Genomic DNA, 18572 nt, shown 5'->3' with positions numbered 1-18572 from the left:
AATGATTTTGGGAGTTCTGGTTTTTGAGGGTTTGGGCTCCTAGTTGGTTTACCAGAAGTGTAGGGGTGGTTGGAATATATTAAGGGAGTTTCTTCGGGTGGAAGGGAGGTAGATGTGGAATGCCCAAAGAAGATCTCTGGGACTTCATCCTCCTCTCCTTCGTCCGCGATGTAGTATTGCATCTCACCTGGGGCATTTCTCTGAGCATACCCTGGGCTCCCCTACCCAGGTGGATCCTCGCTCGCTAGTTCACCCCCAGGGTTGGCATCTGGAGGCGCCAGCCCTCCCCAGGTCACCTGAATAAGGGATTTCGGAGGTTTAATCGGGAGAATGCCCTCTGGTTTCTCACAGCGCCTAGTGGCGTTGGACAGAGCCGACACTGAGTGCCCCCTGGTGACGGAAAGGACTCTGAAGAGCAGCTGCGCGGAGAGATAAATATCTAAGATGAGGAAGGAATGGATTAGAACTTCATTTTCTTCTGCATTTAGTATAGGCCTCTCCCAGGCCTTGGGTTCATCCGTATTCAGTTTAGGTCTGTCTCAGATATAGGGTTCCTGCCACATTCACATGAGCAACAATTGGTATTTCAGCCCTTCTCATTCATGGTGCTTTATAAGAGAAGACGTCACTGTGCTGTCAGGCGTCTCTTCTCTGGTAGAGTCTTAAGTCCTTCACGTCCAAGCTACATTATACTTCGCATAGGGACCCTTCTCTGGGAGTGGTCCTTCCACCAGCATACCCCTTCTTGTTGGTCAGTGCTCTGGTGCAGGCCTCTCCAGAGTAATTGCTGCAGGGTTGCTAAAATGTGTATTATCTGCCCATGTATTTAGAGATGGGCGAGAAGCTTGCCTGCTTACTTCCAACCTTCTGACACTTCTTCGTTTTTCCCTCAACTTTGCAGTGCCTCCATAGTTTTAATGATTGGCTTGGCCCTGTGGAATAACTGGGGCCGTAAAGAGTTTTTTTCAGGGCTGTTTAAGGGCTGTGGCTTTGCTTCCGTTTTTCCCCCAAAGTATTTTCAAATCTTTCTGCATTGACTAATTAGGTAATTTTGTTCACCTATTTGTTCCAAATCTTTAAATGTGGCTTGTAGTGCTGCTGATATCTTGGAATCCATCGTGTTGCCTCTCTGCAAAACCGTAGGGATCACGGTTAATCAAATCCTTTGCTCGTTGTGTTTGAGAACATCATTTTTCATACTGTGCATAGTTCACAGTTTGATTAAGCAATTTTGTGTTGGTCACATAGTGCCTGGCAAGATTTCAAAATGGGGAACTGCTGATACAGTCTGCTCCATAGTACACTACAGACATTAGAGAGCGGTCATACAGCTGTGCATGAGAGTTTTATATCAGAGTTTTAGAAATCCCTGATGGTATTTTTCCTGCATGTCTTTGAAGAAGGGATCTGCAACACTCATGAGGGTGTAGTGCCACACACTGCTAAGGGGTGCAATCCTGAAGGATCCCACTCCTCCTACAATCTCTGGGAGGCACATTGGGTAGCAGCCGGAACCAACCCAATCCCCAGTACCTTTGTCCCTTCACATAATACGATGGGGAGTTCCTTCTCTAGCCATGCCGATCATAGACCAAGGTAACTACTTGGCAATGTCTCTGGTGTCTCCAGGTCCCGGTTTTGTTCTTTGTTCCAATCACTCCTAATCAGCACTGTAATACAACTTTGCCCAAAACGTCTTCCCATCCTACTTTCTCTGGACTCACTGATCTGGGTAAGATTACTCCTCGTTCCAAGACACGGATTAAGATTTCTTCCTGTCCTGCTTTTTCTCGTAGCTCAGGTCCATCTTGCCTCTTCCCTTCCCACAGTGCCCACTGGTGGTCTCCTCTATAGTTGCTGGCTCATGGATTATTGCAATTCTTTATACCTGGGCTAGCCGGACTATCTGCTGCGGCGCCTGCAGATCCTCCAGAAATCTGCAGCATGGCTTGCCACGGGCACCTCTTGGTCCATCTCGGTTTCAAGTGTACTTAAATCGATGCATTGGCTCCCGGGGTGGCCAGCAAGATTAAGTTCAAGGCCTTGTGCATTGTGCACCATGCTTTTTATGGTATTAGGCCCAGAGTTCCTGCAGGAGAAATGTTACCGGTACGTGCCGGCTCGCTCCTTGAGGGTGGCAAATACAGCTTGTATTTTGGTTCAACGTGTTAGACACGACTGTGTGTGTGGGGGGGGGGGGGGGTGCTCCTTTTCTGTTGCGGCTGCACGGTTGTGGAACTCTGCCCACGCCTCCGTCTTTCTGAGGATCATCTCAGCTTTAGGCAGGCTGTGAAAACTTGGCTTTTCGCAGCCTAATTTCTGATTTTGGTCTTCGGCTTTCTTTGTATGTCTCAGTATAGTTTTTGCCTTAGCACCATGATGCCGATCGGGTGAGTTTGCGCTTTATAAATGGTTTAACATAACAGCACAGACACTTTTTTGATCCCGTGCTTTCTCCTTTCTCAAGCTTGCCTGCCTGGTAGTGTGTCAAACCTAGCCAAGACCCCAGACTGTTCCTCACGAGTATTCCTGTAGGCTGCCCAATCGACTCAGTCACTAAATTATTGGCTTTTTCCCTTTATTTTATGCCCTTCATGTTGCACAATTCACTGGATTTTGGTGCTTTTGCGATGCACTAGGACAAGGTACCATACAGTCTTAGTCCGAGCACAACCTTATTTGTGTTTTATTGTTGTTGCTTTGGTTGGTATATTGTTTCATCGCCAAGTGAAACTGCAGATGTGATATATATGAATGCTTTAGCCAGTGGAAATATCTCCTGTGTGTTCATGTTTTTTCTTTCCATTGATCAGTCACATATTCAAAGAAGCTTTTAGGTTTCTTGTCAGTGACCGGAACATGGAATGAAGGGACCCAGCATCTGAAATCTAGCAGAAGTTCTAAATACCCGACAGTATCATGCATAGAAGAACACTTGTCCCAAAGGGATGGGGGTCTTGCGCGGTGAGGTCCCACTTGCCTCGACCCCTAAGGAGGGTGTTGCAGAGCCTCTCAGGGAGCTCCCCCACTGGGAAGAATGGGTACATGTCCTTGATTTGTCACATTGTGCAGTAAAAACTCCCATTCTTGCCACAATCATTTTACATGCAGCACTATCCGCAAAATGTCATTAGTAAAGGTGGATAGGGGTGGTCTCACTTGATTCTAACTCACAGCAGATAATCTGAAGGTTCATGAATACGTTAACCCTCCAATACTGTGTAGAGAGGTGTACTGAACCTGGAGGGTTACTCCACCAAACAACACACTCCAGACCTTGCCCCTTACCAGTCCTCGGTCACTAAAATCATGTCTGTCTATGCACTGATGACTGACAGCTCGCAGGGGCCACACCTAGGCTAGTTTCAAGATAGTCACACTATTGAAATGGTTTACTGACTATCAATAAGACACACACAGATTGAGAATGGTCTGTGTTGGTATGTTTTGGCAGCTTCCTCTCCAGTAAGACGAGGCAGCCACGGGAGTGTTACAACAAAGAAACCTAGACCTGGGACATTACCTTTACTCTCCTTATCAGAACACTATGGACACCACAGGATACTGTTGCCAACTCTCACAACGATTCTTCCCTTACCCAACTTTCAAAAATCAACATTCAAAACCTACAATCCCTCATTGTTCGCTTTCGTAGCAGTCGCTCACATAACAGGTCTTTCTCCATTAAATCCCTGACACAGACAACCCTGCTGAGGAGTGGGAGACCACAGGCACAGCAGGTGGACAATTAAAGGACACTGAGAAAGAAGGAAAATAATCAAACCGCCTCCCTCCAGTAAAAGCTGCTGAGGAAAACACATAGAATAAAGGACAGACACATGCTACCTACTAACCCCAAAATGAAGCATGGAGTTTGAAATAGTTCCGTTTCGAAATTATAAAGTTACTCACCATAGTGACTAATCTACTCTTGGTCCATAGTCCCCTTTCCTGCATACTGTATGGGCGTCCCTTCCAAGGCACGGGAGACGGAACCTTTTCACCAGAAAAAACCTTCCCCATTAAATTTAGAGACGCGCAGGGGTGCGGCCCAGGGAGCATGCGCTGCCCTGACTTCGCCCTCCGGCGCCATACCTCAGTCCCCATTGACGCGTCGACAATAGATTTAACATTGCCTAATGACACCAGTATTATTAGGGGGGAGGTTGGTGGGACGTATGGAGGAAAGGGGACTATGGAGTAGGTTAGTCATTACGGTGAGTAACTTATAATTACTCTTATGCCCTGTCCCATTTCCTCCATACTGTACGGGCGATTACAACTGAATGTAGCCCCAGGGTGGAGAGGAGACCCTCCTTTAGCAAATAGGTTCCTGAGAACCGCCTGTCCGAAGGTCGCATCCGATCTAGATCTGGCAGTCAAACAATAATGCTTACAGAAAGCCGAGGGAGAGGCCCAAGTGGCCTCCCTGCTTATGACTTGCCAAGGGACATGGCGCTGGAATGCGATGGCCGTTGCCCTGGCCCTGACTGCGTGGGCATGCATGTTGGCCGAAGGTGGCTTGTGCTGGCCCTCGTACGCTTCTTTGATGGCAGAGACCATCCAGCAGATATGGAAGCCTTAGAGGCCCGATAGCCTGGTCTTGAGCCTTCGAAAGTGACAAACAGGGCGTCCGACTTGTGCAAGCCCTTGGTCCTGTCCAAGTAGAATTTCAGGGCACGCCTGACATCCAGGCAGTGCAGAACTCTCTGTGCTTCGTCCTTGGGATCAAGAAAAAACGTAGGAAGGACTATTTCCTCGTCAAGTGTAACGCCGACGGAACCTTGGGCAGAAATGCTGGGTGTGTCTGCATGACTACCATGCTATTGTGAAAGGTGGTATATGGTTACGAGGTGACCAGCGCCTGGATCTCGCCGACTCTGCGAGCCAAGGTAAGACCGACTAGTAAGGCCTTCTTGATGGTGACCAGCCTGATGTCCATGGATGCTATTGGCTCGAATGGGTTGTGCGCCAGGGCGGTCCATTTGCTCTTGTACTGGGCCGTGGTGGCTTTGCTCCTGGCGCCCTGTATGATCTCCACGTTGGCCTGTGAGAGGCTAAGGTGCCGAAGCGTTACCTGTTCAGGTACCACGCTGTGAAGGTGCATTTCCCTGGGGCAGGGTGGATGACTCTGCCCTCCTGCTCCGCCAAATGATGTGCTGGGCCCGTCGGAAGGTGTATCGGGGGCACCTCCTAGAGGCTGAGAAGCTCTGAGAACCATGGCCTGGCCGGCCACCATGGAGCTATCAGAATAATGAGGAGTCAGTGAGACTCCTTGATTTTGCAAAGTACCCTGTGGATCAGGGGATTGGGCAGAAAGGTGTAGGCTTTCATGCATGTCCACTGGAGGTTAAACGCGTCGCCCATCGAGCCGAGGCCCTGACCTTGGCAGGATGCAAACTGGGGACACTTCTTGTTGTGCCAGGTGGCAAAGAGATCCACGTGGGGGTAACCCCACCTGCTGAAGATCTAATGAAGAACAAGGTTGTTTAGCTGCCACTCGTAATGGTCCACTCCCAGCCTGCTGAACCTGTCCGCTTCCAGGTTGGATTCCCCCAGAAGGTGGACTGCCGTGAGGTAAATGTCGTTTTCTAGGGCCCACTCCCACATGCTGATCGGCAGTCTGCACAGAGGAGGGGATCTGGTACCTCCCTGCTTGTTGACGCAGTACATGCTGGTCGAGTTGTCTGTCTGGATGAGGACAACCTTGTCCCTGAGAAGTGGTAGGAATGCTCTGAGCGCTAGCCAGATGGTGTTCAGCTCCAAACAATTGATGTGGTGTTCCTGCTCCTGTCAAGTCCAGGTGCCGTGTACTGATAGGCCATCCAGGGTGGCTCCCCAGCCCTCGAGCGAAGAGTCTGTGGTGATGGTGGCCTGCGGTGAAGGCGGCCGAAAGGGCTTGCCCCGTCCGTAGGTTGCAGTCCCTGGACCACCTTGTTAGGTCCAGGTGGAGAGATGGAGGGACATTGATCATCTCGGATTGAGAGCCCCACTCCTGGTTCCATGACGCTGCGAAGTGCAGCTGAATCCTTCTCATCCTTAGTCTGGTGTGCGGAACAGCTAAAAGGACCGCTGCCAGTAGACCCAGGAGATGTTGGTACCACCATGCGGAGGTCACTTCTCTGCTGAGGAAGTGGCCAGTGGCCTTCTAGATGGTCGCGATTTTGTCCTCCGACGGGAAGACCTTCTCGGAGCACGTGTCCCAGATGAGGTCCAGGAAGGTCAGAGTCTGCGTGGGCTGCAGCTGTGATTTTTTAAGATTGAGCGAGAAACCCAGACTGTGTTGTGTGTTCATAAGGGCATGGGAAGAGTGATGAACCGCTTCCGGAGATGAAGCCCTGATGGAGCCAGTCGTTGACGTATGGGTAGATGTGGAGACCCTGCACTCTGAGGAGGGCTGCCACGGTATTCATGAGTCTGGTAAAGACCCTGGGGGCTGAGTTGAGGCCAAAAGGAAGGACCTTGTATTGATAATGGTAGTCCATGATCCTGAACCGGAGGAAAGAAAGATGGGCTGCCAAATTGCGACGTGTAGGTACGCGTCCTTCAAGTCCAGGGAGCACATCCAGTCTCCCGTCCAATGTCTCCGCTATAAAATCTGGCGTAACCATCTTGAATTTTTGCAGGGGTAGGGAGAGGTTGAGGGTGGAAAGTTCCAGCACAACTCTCAGGCCCGCTTCTGAATGGTGAAAATCCTGGCGTAAAAGCCAAAGCCTCGCTGGGAGGCTGGGATCTCCCTCCACTGCCTGGCTCTCTACGAGCGACCGGATCTCCGCCAAAAGAGTTGCTGTCCCGACCTGTGGGAGTGGAGGGGCGAAGAGAGGAGAGGCTGGAATAGGAAGGCGGTACCCCATGGATACTACTGAGAGGATCCAGGGGTCCGCGAAATTCTGGCCGCAGAAATGTGCCTGGAGAGCAAGCCTGCCCCCCACTGGAGACACTTGGACCCGAAGGGGCGTGTCATGCTTTCTTTCCCTCTGAGGCTGTCGCTGAGGGGGGGGACTGGAAAAAGCCCTTACTCCCCCGCCCCCCTTTTTGTTGTTTGCGTCAGCTCTGAGACGGCAAGCAGTCCGGCTGCCTGGATCTGCGTTGATGGAAGCCGCGGAACCCTCCATACGTACAACCCCTTTCCGAGCGCTGCTGAGATTGGGTGTACGATTTGGGCATGGTCTTTGTAAGGATGGATAAAGACTTTGCCGTTTGAGAGCTGTTTTATTTTTGTCCAGCTCCTCGTCCGTAGGAGTGGAAGAGGTCCTCCCCACCCTCGAACGGTAGATCTAAAATGCACTCCTGGACATTCGGGTTGAATTTTGTTGCCCGGAGCCAGGCTGTTCTTCTCATGTCCATGGCAATACAGATGGAACGGCCAGAGGTATCGATATGAGCCACTGTGTATTCCATGAGGTAATGCGACACCAGCTTGGCTTCAGCTAGCCCCGCCTTAAAGTGTGATTGGCTCTGGGTGGGGAGTTCTGGGAGGAAGTCCACAATTTCCCGCCATAATCTCTGGTTGGCTGCAGCCAGCATGGCATTGGCCTGACGTAGATGTAAAGAGGTGTTGGAATAGAGTTTCTTGCCATATGCCTCCAAGATCTTCTCCTCATTGCCTAGCCGTGCCTTAGAGGAGGCGACCGTGCATGTCTGAGGCTTAGAGTATAGTGATGCCGCAGAGATCACCGAAGAGTGTGGCTGAGGATGGGCCGAAAGCAAGAGTGTATCCCCCTCCACCTGCCTGTACTTGGCGGCCAGGCGTCGATTGACCGGCTGGGCAGTGTGGGGTTTTAGCCAGCCCTTCCTGGCCAGGGAGACTACATTGGTCTGCACAGGTATCCACGATTTCGCAGAGGGGTGTCACGTTAGGACTTCAGCCAGAACCCCATCTGCCGGCTCCTCGACCTCGGGTTGGGGTAGTCCAGGTACTCTGCCAGCCCAGCAAGATGTTCGTGTAAGGCCCTGGCTGAGGATGGCATGTCCAGATACTCCTCCTCGTCCGTATCCTCCAGATATGGAGGATCCTGTGGAGGAGGAATAGATGGTGCCGGAGGCTGGGGTACGGGGACCGCAGCCAGAGGCTGAGGAGGCGGCAGACGTTGCAGAGTTGGCTGTGGAGCCGGAGGAGGCGGCTGCACCGGGGGCCCAATGGAGGCATCTGTGGTGCCGCTAGCATGGCGGGAATGACTTCCCTGATGGTGTCTTTGATGATAACCCCCATCTGAGGTGACTTAATGAGGCAGAGGAACTTCTCGAAGAGCACATCCTCACTGGCCAAAGAGGTGGCAGGGGGTTCTGACAGGGAAGCGGGAAGCCGCTGCGTACCCTGTGCATATGGACGCCAAGGAAAGCCGCCCTGCGCAACTGAGGGGTAGACTGTAGGCCACGTACCTGGTTGAGGCCAGTCCCACCTTGACATTCGTTCTTCGCCAAATTCCTGGAATGGCGCCGGACGGGTGCCTCTTTCTGGCGCTGTGGCCATTTTGCCGAGCTGCCTGCCACGTGCCTGCGACTGTCACGATGCCTGCCCCCAGACACCTGAAGCGGACCATTCAACCCAAAATCCTGGCACCCATGGGGACCTATAAGGCCCCAAATGATTGCCTAAGGGCTTCCTGGACTTAGTCCTGGCGCCATTGTCGCCAGGCTCATATGGCCTTTTTCAGGCAAGTCAAATTACCAAGTGGTAAAGCCAGGTACAGCCCACCATGAGGCTGCTTGAAGGGACTACTTTATTCAAGGGACTATTTCATTGGGTGGTGGTATTGGGACTACTTTACCTGGGAACTACTTTTGGGGGGCTATTTAAACCACGCCTGGAGAACAGAACACGCTTCGCATTATTCTGCACTCTTGCAGCGTAACGCTCACCGTGCCTGCAGCTCCGGTCCAGTCTTCAGCCACGCCCGATCTATCTACTCAATCTGCATCTGCAAAGGAAGAGCAGAGAACAGGTTATAGCAAGAACCTTACCTGGATTCACCCCCGCAAGCATTCGGGAGTTTGTACCTGCAAGGGAAGGAACACCAGCGATCACGCTATTCAAGGAAACATTTCAAGCACAATTAGCATAGCGCAGCGAAATACTCACCGATGCTCCGTTCATCCAGGCGATTGAGCGAGGCACTCTAGAGTAATCGCCACCCGGAACAGCCGCATCTGTGAAAACATTATTCTTTCTTCGTAATACTGAAACTTACTTTGGCATTTACATCGCTCTCTTGGAGAAAAAGACAGCTGCCTGCAGCAATTCTGCAAAAAGGGAAAAAACGCACTATGAAGACAATAGTGCAAAAGTGAACTAAAGACAATTAGAATTTAAAAGCAAGTCATAAGACTTACCTCGGAGTCCTTATTGTCAAAAACTCAGCCACGGGATCAGTGAAACCGAGTACCCAAGTTTCAACGCACCCCTACATGCAGACGCAGGATGGAGAGCTCATCCTTCCTAACAATCAGGTGGGACGCAGTAAGGAGAACATAAGGAGGGTACAGAAGCAGAAGCAGTAGTTCGATCTTCTCCTATTGGTTACCTAACTTACCATTGTCCTATTCTAGGAAAATCCTCCTTCATGCCGGACAGACTAAACTCAGAGGGCAGATGTAGTCGCTCGTCACTTCACTACGAGTCACGCTGGCGGAGACCGTTGCAGTCCAGTTTCGTTCGGCGCCCCTGTGGAATCCAGGTGAGCGTAACAGATGGTGCTCAGCCCGCTGGGCCCAGCCTTGCGTGTGGATCACGAGGCCTACCCTGCTCCTCGGGCATAGGCCCGGTAGGTGTAACACCCTCGACCCAGGGGTCGGTAGAGCTGCGTTTAGGCGCCCCCTTGGACGCATTGCCGGTATTAGGGCATAGCCCCTCGGCCATGGTGCAGGTAAAAGGACAGAGCCCCTCGGGTTTAGACCCAGTGAAAGAACCTTCTGGTCCCTCAAAACTGTGCCCAGGAGGATCTGAGGGTCCCTCGACCCGAAGGCCGGTAGCTGTAACAGCCTCCGTGCACGTGCCAGTAGAAGGACCTGACCGGTCCCTCTCATGCGGGAGAGTCCCTGTGAAGGATCCCCCTTGCGGGGTGCGATGGAGAATATAGGCCCTACCTTGGGCCTGGTTTGATGCTTCAGGAAGTTCTTGAGATCCTCTGGAGGCGACATCTGGAATATCTCCCTCCACCTGGCTAGTCTGTTCTTCAGCGCATTCGAGGACAGCAAGACACACGCCGAACATGATTGCCAGCCGTGGTCTGGGCCAAGGCAAGATAGGCAGAGGGCGTGGGGGTCTGAAGTTGGGAACAGCCCGTTGCAGGATGGACACCTGCTGAACCCTGTAGAAGTCAACATGCGCCGGGGGGGGAGCGTGACGCCTGAGGACCGAGTACCTGAATGATAGAAAAGAAAAAAGACAAAGAAGTAGTATCCGCGCGTGGAATTACATGGCCGAAGCCAAACCCAGGAGCGTTGGTGAATTCAGCATGCTCCCGTTGACGTGGAAAAGGGACTGAGGTGTGGGCCGCACCCCCAAGCGCCTCTAAATTTAAAAGGGGAAGGTGTTTTTTTCTGGTGAAAAATGTTTGGTCTCCCGTCCCTTGGAAGGGACACCCATACAGTATGGAGGAAAGGTAACGGGACGTAAAAGTATGGTCTAGAGCAATGGCGAGGAAAAAAAACGTTTTGCAGGATCTAAACGGGTAGGGATAGCAGGACTTCTGAAAGTGATGGAGGTGGAGTAGCATGTCCGTCTTCAGTTGTTAAATAAGTTGAGTGATGCCAGGTTGAATGCAGGGATGAGAACCATGAGAAGGAATGAAGGAGCAAGCAGGATAGTCGTGTTCATAAGGAGAGGCTAGTGCACAGTTCAAATCTAACAAGGTCTACTCAACAAAGTTTGGGTAGGGTGGAGAAAGAGCTAGGAGAGTATACCAGGACTTCGGCAAGAAAGGAAGAAACAGTGTCTGTTTTAAATTGTTGCTTGGTGATGAGGGAGGTAGGATAGAGCGAGTACTATGACAGAGGTGTGTACAAGGGAGTGGTGAGGTGAAGCAGGATTAATTTATGGACATGAACGCTAAGGTAGGAAGACTAGGTCAAGCGTAACTTTGACTGAGTTGGCAGGTTGTGGAAAGCAATCAGGGTGAGGTCTGATAGGGCACAGTTAATCTAAAGAGTGGGTGTTGGTTAAGCTTAGCAGGTTGAGGCCACCTATGAGTATCATTAGGTTGTCGGGGGTATTCCAACAGAACGTCAAGATCATGAAGCGATAAGCCTATTCCATATTGATGAAAGTACTGAAGATTGGGTGGCGTAAATGCATAAGGGAGGTCCTGTATAGGAGGGATCACCACATTTGCATATGGGCTCCGCTGGGTTCTTCCACTTCATATGACAACATCCCAGAAAGGATATTATGGACTAGGAGTACAGCAGTTACCATGGAGAATGACTTACTATTTACTATGTGCATGATTAGACTGGCTAGTCCAAACGTTTTAAATAAAACAGCAAAAGGCCAATGTCACTGTTGAGTACTAAATAAAGACCCAGTCACCAGAACCTTAAATTGTCTTTATTGGCTCCCAGAATAAAAAGTTAACTCATGTGTCCGGAATATAAAGGCTTACCCGGAATAGGCCCCACCTTCCTCCACAAGAATACCACTTCATACAAGCATAAAAAAACGAATGTCAACCCGTCAACCACCGCACTCTGCTTGCCTCAAAATATGCTGGATGCAAGCATCTGTGTTTAAATATAAAGGCCACTGGAAACAGCTCCCATTCCAAATTGTTTCTCAATAGACCTTTAAAAACTTTCAGAAAGCCACTAGAGATGTCTCTTTGACAACCTAAGCTCAGACCCTTCTCTCTAACATCCTGTGCTCAGATGCCATCAGATGGTGGAGTTTGTAGTACGAGTGTTCTAAGACACATCGATAAATAAAACACCCCCAAAACCCCATCAAGGGCTATTTAACATTAACAAATGAAAATATAATGTGATGGATCCACCAACCTGGCAGACAGAAAAGACTTTACTGATGCCAGATTTTGCAGCCAGCATCACCCGTCGCCAGGCCTCCACCTTGCGCATGATGGGCGTTGCCAGCAAGCTGTTCACAGTCATCCGCTTCCTGTGGTCTGGCTCAAGCATGCCGGTCAGGATACTCAACAGTTCTGGAGAAAGATCTGGAAAAGGAAGGAGTCTTGTTGGAGTAAGCAAAAGAAATCACTCAAGAATAACTGTTATAGTATGGATGATGGGATCTCTGTTAAGAGCAATGTTTCATTAATTCTGTCTTCTCAATTAAGTATTTCTACTCTATCACTTTTCCTTTATGCTTTACCAACTGGCAAACCCATATAGGTCACCTTTTTTCCCCCTCGACAGCTTCAACTTGTGTCCAACTCTTTCCATCTCTCACTCTCTCCAGCTGATGACAGACTTCCGGGCCACCTTTTCCGTAAGGTGACCAACTCTTCTCTTTAACCTTCCAAGCACTTATTCTAAATGACCCTTCTGCATCTCCCTGTCCAGACAGTGTCCACCTTTTCCCTCACTCTCTGGCCAGATTCCTTGGGTCCCCTCCCCTCATCCACTTGTGAGGCAAAACAGCTTAGGATCATCTTTGACTCTGCTCTCTCCTTCTCTCAGCACATCACAGACATTGCCAAGAAGTCCAATTTTAACTTCATCTCCTCAGGAACATTCTACCTTTCCTCACCTTCCCCCCAGAAGCTCAATGTCTAAAGAGCCCTGGTTTTCTCTAGGCTTGACTACTGTAACAGACTCTTCCTAAATCTTCCTCTTTCCTCCCTTCGCCCCCTCCAACTAATCCAGAATAGGACTGCAAGACTTCTCCTTGGCCTCAAGCCACGGAACCGCATCTCTCCAGCCCAAAAATCTCTTCAAATGTCTCTGTGTGACTGCAAGGATCAAATTCAAAACCCTTTGCATCATCCACAAGGTTGTCTGGGGCCTGGTACCTTTCTACATCCAGCTTTCCCTCCCAAAATACTACCCAGCCAGACTACTTCGATCCTCGGGCTCCAACTCTCTGCAGGTCAAACGTTTCTCTAAGCAGAGAGTGGGGGGTAGATCCCACTCTTTGGCTGGCGCCTCCCTCTGGAACAGCCTCCCTTCCCCCCTCAGACTTGAGCCGGATTTATTAAGTTCCAGAAACATTTCAAGACCTTGCTTTTCTCCTCTTCCTTCCCTCTCCCCCTCCCGTGCTAAAATCTCCACTTGCCGCTGTGACTGGGGGCTGGTCCCTTCAGAGTCCTAACCGGACCAGACCACCCCCTCTTCCAGTTTACTATGTGTGATGAACTCATGGTGACAAGTAAGGCAGGCACAAGTGATCACAGTTTAAGGGTGTTTTTTTGAACAGTGAAATGTTGTATGCAGGTTGGAAAAACGCCTAATCTAAACCTAAATCTAAGATGGAAGCAAGCTTCAACCATCAAAAAAGAAATAAGGCAGTCCTAGTGGCATCCTGTCAAAATATAAAGGGCATATACTAAGAAACCTATTGCCAAACCTCACAACTGATACAAAAAAGGGTGTGGGATAGTTCTCAAGAAACGAAAGAAGTGTTCTCAAATAATATGTCAGGATGCAGTAGCCTGGGCCTCCCTTCCCCACGTTGAGTACACAGGGTAAGATGGGAGCTTGGAGCACAGCACAGACTCTGGCTTCTCCAGCACAAGACAACAGTTCCAATGGCTGTTCTCAGGACCGTCGATGGCCAAGTCTAATTTCCTGTGAAAGTCTCTTGCCTTCGGGGCCTGACGTGTTTAAATAACAAAACTAAAGTTCCTTTAACCAAATGAAAGTCTGTTTCTAATGTTCACTGGGTGACGGGTTCACCCTTGGGTCCCCCTCTTCTGGGTGCTGTCCCTTCTCAATTTTTTTATCACGTAGAGTGATTGTTTCACCCCTGGGTCCCCCACTTCTGGGCACTGACCCGCTTGACTAATTCTTGGGTGTGGCTTCAACCCTGGATCTACCTCGGTCGGGCTCGGACCCCTCTTGATTTCTGCGGGATTCAATTCCCTTGGTTTCTCAATGTTAACTCTCACTGTGGATTCACATCCCTTTCTCTCACACCCTTTGTAGATCAAGGTCTTTCGATTGTACAGGAATTTGACCCTCTGTATGACCACGCAGACCTATTGCGCCGGCCCAACTATGGCCTTCTGGTATTGGTAGTTTCTCTCATATGGGGCTTCCCAGAAGTTAGCACCCACATGGTGCCAGTTTCTCTCTTCTGCTGGTATCCCCTTCACATTTTTACAGTTCATTCTAAGTTAATCAGCTTTATTTCAAAACTTGCACTTTGCGATTCTCACTCAACAGAGTCCGGATCTTAACGGTTTTCCCCTCGACTCCCTGACTGATGAACCGCTAGACTTTTGGTTTCTCTGGAGTCAAGGTTGGTATCACAGGCGCTTCCCTCGCTCCTGCTTATCGGCATAGGCTTGCGTTGTGTATCGTCAGCATCTGCTGCAGGACACTTGTGCTATTGTTCGCAGTCTTGGGCTCTCTTCCACAAAGGTTCTGCAGGCCTGGGACAAAAAAAAGCAAGTTCACCTCTCTCCTCGCCACCCTCTCAATTCCCACTGCCTTTCTCCTTCTCTTGAACTGCCACGTGGTAGCTGTCTCGTTGTGCTCTCTGGCTCAAACTTTTATCCCCGTGGAGAAGGGAAAGGGCCATCCGGTGTGTGTGATTCTGATAAAATGCCGACTTTGCCTGACTCTTGTATTGGGACATGTCAGGTAACCAGTTATGGTGTTAGTCTGTTGTCCTTTATGTTGTTCGAAAGTGTTAGCGTTACAAAGCAGCAGGGGGTCGAGGGGCGGTGGAGACAGTGATTTTGAATGTCCTCCGTAAGAGAATGGGGAAAAGGTGTAAAAGGAAGGGGGACAACGCATCTCACCCGTTGGTGTCCTACTCCCCGAGGACTCCCCCCCCCATCCAGGTGATCCTCCCTCAATGGTCCACTCACAGGAACTGGATCCAATAGCGATGGCTGTGTCCTGGCCACCTGGATGATAGATCCCAATGACTAGCTAGGGAGACACCTTCAGGTTTCCCAAATATGCAAGCACTTGCCCTTGGGCGTCCTTTCTCAGACTATCCCAACCCAGTCCTCCTGTCCACTGCACTTTCCTCCACTTCCCTTCCCTTCCCCCTCTTTCCCCTTGCACATTCGACCCTGGCCGGAATAGGTATGGTATGGTGTTGCTTATTTATATAGCACCTACACACAGGCAAGTGTTTCAAAGTGCTCAAGGACGGTGGGAACGTGGGGAAAAAGAAAACGGTCACTCAGAGCCCTTGAAATTCTGAGACGAGAACAGTCTGCACAGGCAGAGTAAGTGCGTAAAAAAAAAAAACAGTTTGGGAGACAGCAAATAGGCCTGACAGTGATTCTGCAGCGTTTAACAGTGCAATTTAGGGGTGAAGACAAGGGAGAACAGAGAGACGATCTTCAGGGGCGGTGCGTACGGATCACGCAAGTGCACAGAGGGTCACAGGGAGGGGGAGGATCAACTGCACCAGGTCGGTTGAGACTGGAGTAAGTACAGAGAGAGGCACTCTCGGGTTAATTTCTCAAGTGCATTGAGTGTGGATGGTGTGTAGGGCCCTGGGCAATTGCGAGAGAGGACTGGCGGGGGTGCTGGGACCAGTGAGACTCTGAGGTACACGTGGCGGCCAGTCACCATGCTGTAAGGAAGAGGAGAGAGAGAGGGAAAAAACAGAAATGGATTAGAAGGGTAGAGAGAGGTAGAAGGAAGAGAAGATGAAAGTATTGAGGAGATTCCCAGCCCCAATAGCACTTACCCGCTCCCAACCGTGGGGCTCCCACTATTAGCTTCTCCCTCATCCCCCCACCTCCTTGCACTTATCACCTTGTTATGCTTCTCCCTCATCCCCCCACCTCCTTGCACTTATCACCTTGTTATGCATTTGCACAGTAGGATTGTCACCAGGCCACTATAACCGTTTATTTGTTGTTGTTGTTTTCCATTGATTTTCCCATGTGCACCGGCCCTCCATTTCTTGCTTTGTGGCGCCTGGAAACACTTGTGTAAAGGCGTCATACAAATGTCCAATAAATAAATAAATAAATAAATAAATAAATGTGAAAGGCCAAAGAAAGTGACCAATGTAAAGTTGTTTTCTGCGGAACCTCCTGGCATTGGGAGATATATTCTATTGCAAGAGACTCTATCCCTTTCTAGGGACTTTACTGAAAACATGGGCTTTTAATTACTCAGATTATAACGGACAAGCATTTTGTCTCCCTAATTTTACTGTTCATCCTTTTGCCCACTGGAAGGAGGAAACTTTGTTTACAATGGGTCTCCCATAGAAGCATAGAACACCAAAACGCTCTCCCATTTTCCCACATGAATGGCTGGGAATGGATACCATTTGTCCACAATAAATCTTTTGGCAAGCAAGTTATGAAAAAGGCGCAGTACTCAAAATCCTAAATTGTATGCCAATAGGTTCCCTTGCTCACTAAGCACCAGACGGGGGGGGGCTTACCTCATCCTGCTCGCTCTTACTCTAGAACCGAATGTACGTGATTATTTCGAATGAGAACATTTCGAAGACGAAAATATTGCATTCTAAATGCTCGTATTCGAAATAATCATCCCCCTTCTAAATGGCCTTTTTACATCCCGCTCCCCTCACCTCCTTACTTACCTTTTGGCGGCACACCTCGTTGTATGCTGCCGAGTCCGTGCAGCACCTGTTCCCTTCTCTTCCGTGGATGGGAAGAACAAGTTACTCTCTTACCTTGTATCGTTCTTTCGATGCGATGATCCGACGACATATTCCATATCTATGACAGTAATCACCACAGCTGTGCTGCTTCGGAAAATCTTCTGCGTCCTGCGTTGATGACGTCGATATGCCGCCCTCGAGGACCCCCTCCGACGGCCGACGTCACTGGATGTTATAAGTAGGACGCACGACGCCGTAGCCTCAGTTGTAGTTTTTTCCAGAACGTGTGCCACCAGTCTTCTGCCAGTCTGACAAACAAAGCCTTGCGGAAACGTAAGCTGCAATCGCATAAGAAATTCTGTAGCGGGGAAGGTAGGGAGGGAGCGATATGGAATACGTCGTCGGACCATCCCATCGAAAGAACGTTACCAGGTAAGATAGTAACTTGTTCTTCGAGGGGATTGGGTCCTCCGACATATTCCATATCTATGATAGACTCCCAAAGCAGTACCAATGCAAGGAGGTGGGAAAAGAATTTAGAAAACAGAAATTTAGCCAGATCCTGCCCCCGGATGGAATCGAGGGAATAGTGAGGTACAAAAGTATGTACCGAAGCCCAAGTGGCTGCATCACAGATATTATGAATAGGAACACCCCTCTGCAGGGCAGTAGAGGCAGCCATACCCCTGGTAGAATGGGCCCGTAAACCGACCGGTGGGTCCTTACCCGCCAAGCGGTAACACTCATAGATAGCCAAAATAATCCAGCGAGATTAAGTCTGTTTCGTCACAGCTTGTCCCAAACGCTTTCCAGCGTAACCAATGAAGAGCTGATCGTCCATGACCCGGGACATGCGTGAAATATAAAAGCTTAATGCTCTCCTAGGATCAAGCCTATGGAGCCTCTCCTCTTCCATACCAGGATGTGGAGGAGGATAAAATGCCGGAAGAACAACCTTCTGGCCTAAATTAAATTCTGACACCACCTTTGGAAGAAAAGAAGGACAAACTCTAAGGACAACCCTGTCCTTATGAAACACAGTGAAGGGTGGCTTAACTGAAAGTGCCTGTAACTCACTCACTCTGCGAGCGGATGTGACCGCAACTAGAAATACAGTTTTGAGAGTTAACAGTGTCAAAGCGCATGAATGCAAAGGCTCCAACGGAGCACCCATCAGAAACTTGAGAAAAAGGTTCAAATCCCAACCGGGCACCTGGAAAGGTGACGGAGGGAACACATTAGTGAGCCCTTTCAGAAACTGAGAAATTAAAGGAATTTTAAAATAGGAACACTCTTCAGATGAGCGCTTAAATATGGACAGCGCCGCCAGGTAACCTTTAATGGTACCCACTTGAAGACCCCTGTGGGCCAAGGAAAGCAAAAAAGACAGAACCATGGGAATTTCACATGCAAAAGGATCCACATTCTTAACCCTGCACCAGTCGCAGAACTTTCTCCAACGGCAACGGTACAGGGACTTTGTTGTGGGCCTTCTGGCCGAAAGCAACACCTCCATCACGTCTTCAGGGAGGTCCCAATCCTTATACCTCAACCTTTCAGAAACCAAGCTTGAAGGTTGAGGGACCCGACCTCTGGATGGAGAACCTGACCCCCTCCCGTGAGAGCAGATCGTCTCGGTAGGGAAGACGACGTGGAGGGCAGATGGACAAGTCGAGAAGGTCCGGGTACCACGTCCTCCGGGCCCACGCCGGAGCAATGAGGATTATCTGGGAACCGAACCTCTGTAACCTCCGCAGTACTTGCAGGATGACGGGGGCTGGAGGAAACGCGTACAGCAGTGGGAATGACCACTCCACCACGAACGCGTCTCCTAAGGCTCCATTTAGAGGAA

General features: G+C 49.9%; 1 protein-coding gene across 1 annotated transcript in view; it reads right to left on the bottom strand.

Annotated features, from left to right (window-relative positions):
- The window catches only part of PKMYT1 (protein kinase, membrane associated tyrosine/threonine 1), a 747012-nt gene that overhangs the window by 367571 nt on the left and 360869 nt on the right, over window positions 1-18572 (bottom strand). The window contains exon 5 of the mRNA XM_069651669.1: window positions 11995-12167. Within this exon, the coding sequence (XP_069507770.1) occupies window positions 11995-12167 (173 nt within the window). The remainder of the gene's footprint in view (window positions 1-11994; window positions 12168-18572) is intronic.

Source organism: Ambystoma mexicanum, chromosome 3p (genome assembly GCF_040938575.1).
Source record: "Ambystoma mexicanum isolate Mex_15411 chromosome 3p, UKY_AmexF1_1, whole genome shotgun sequence".
Classification (NCBI taxonomy): Eukaryota; Metazoa; Chordata; class Amphibia; order Caudata; family Ambystomatidae; genus Ambystoma; species Ambystoma mexicanum.
Note: the sequence above shows the minus strand (reverse complement) of the source record. Positions and strands in the feature narration are given on the sequence as shown.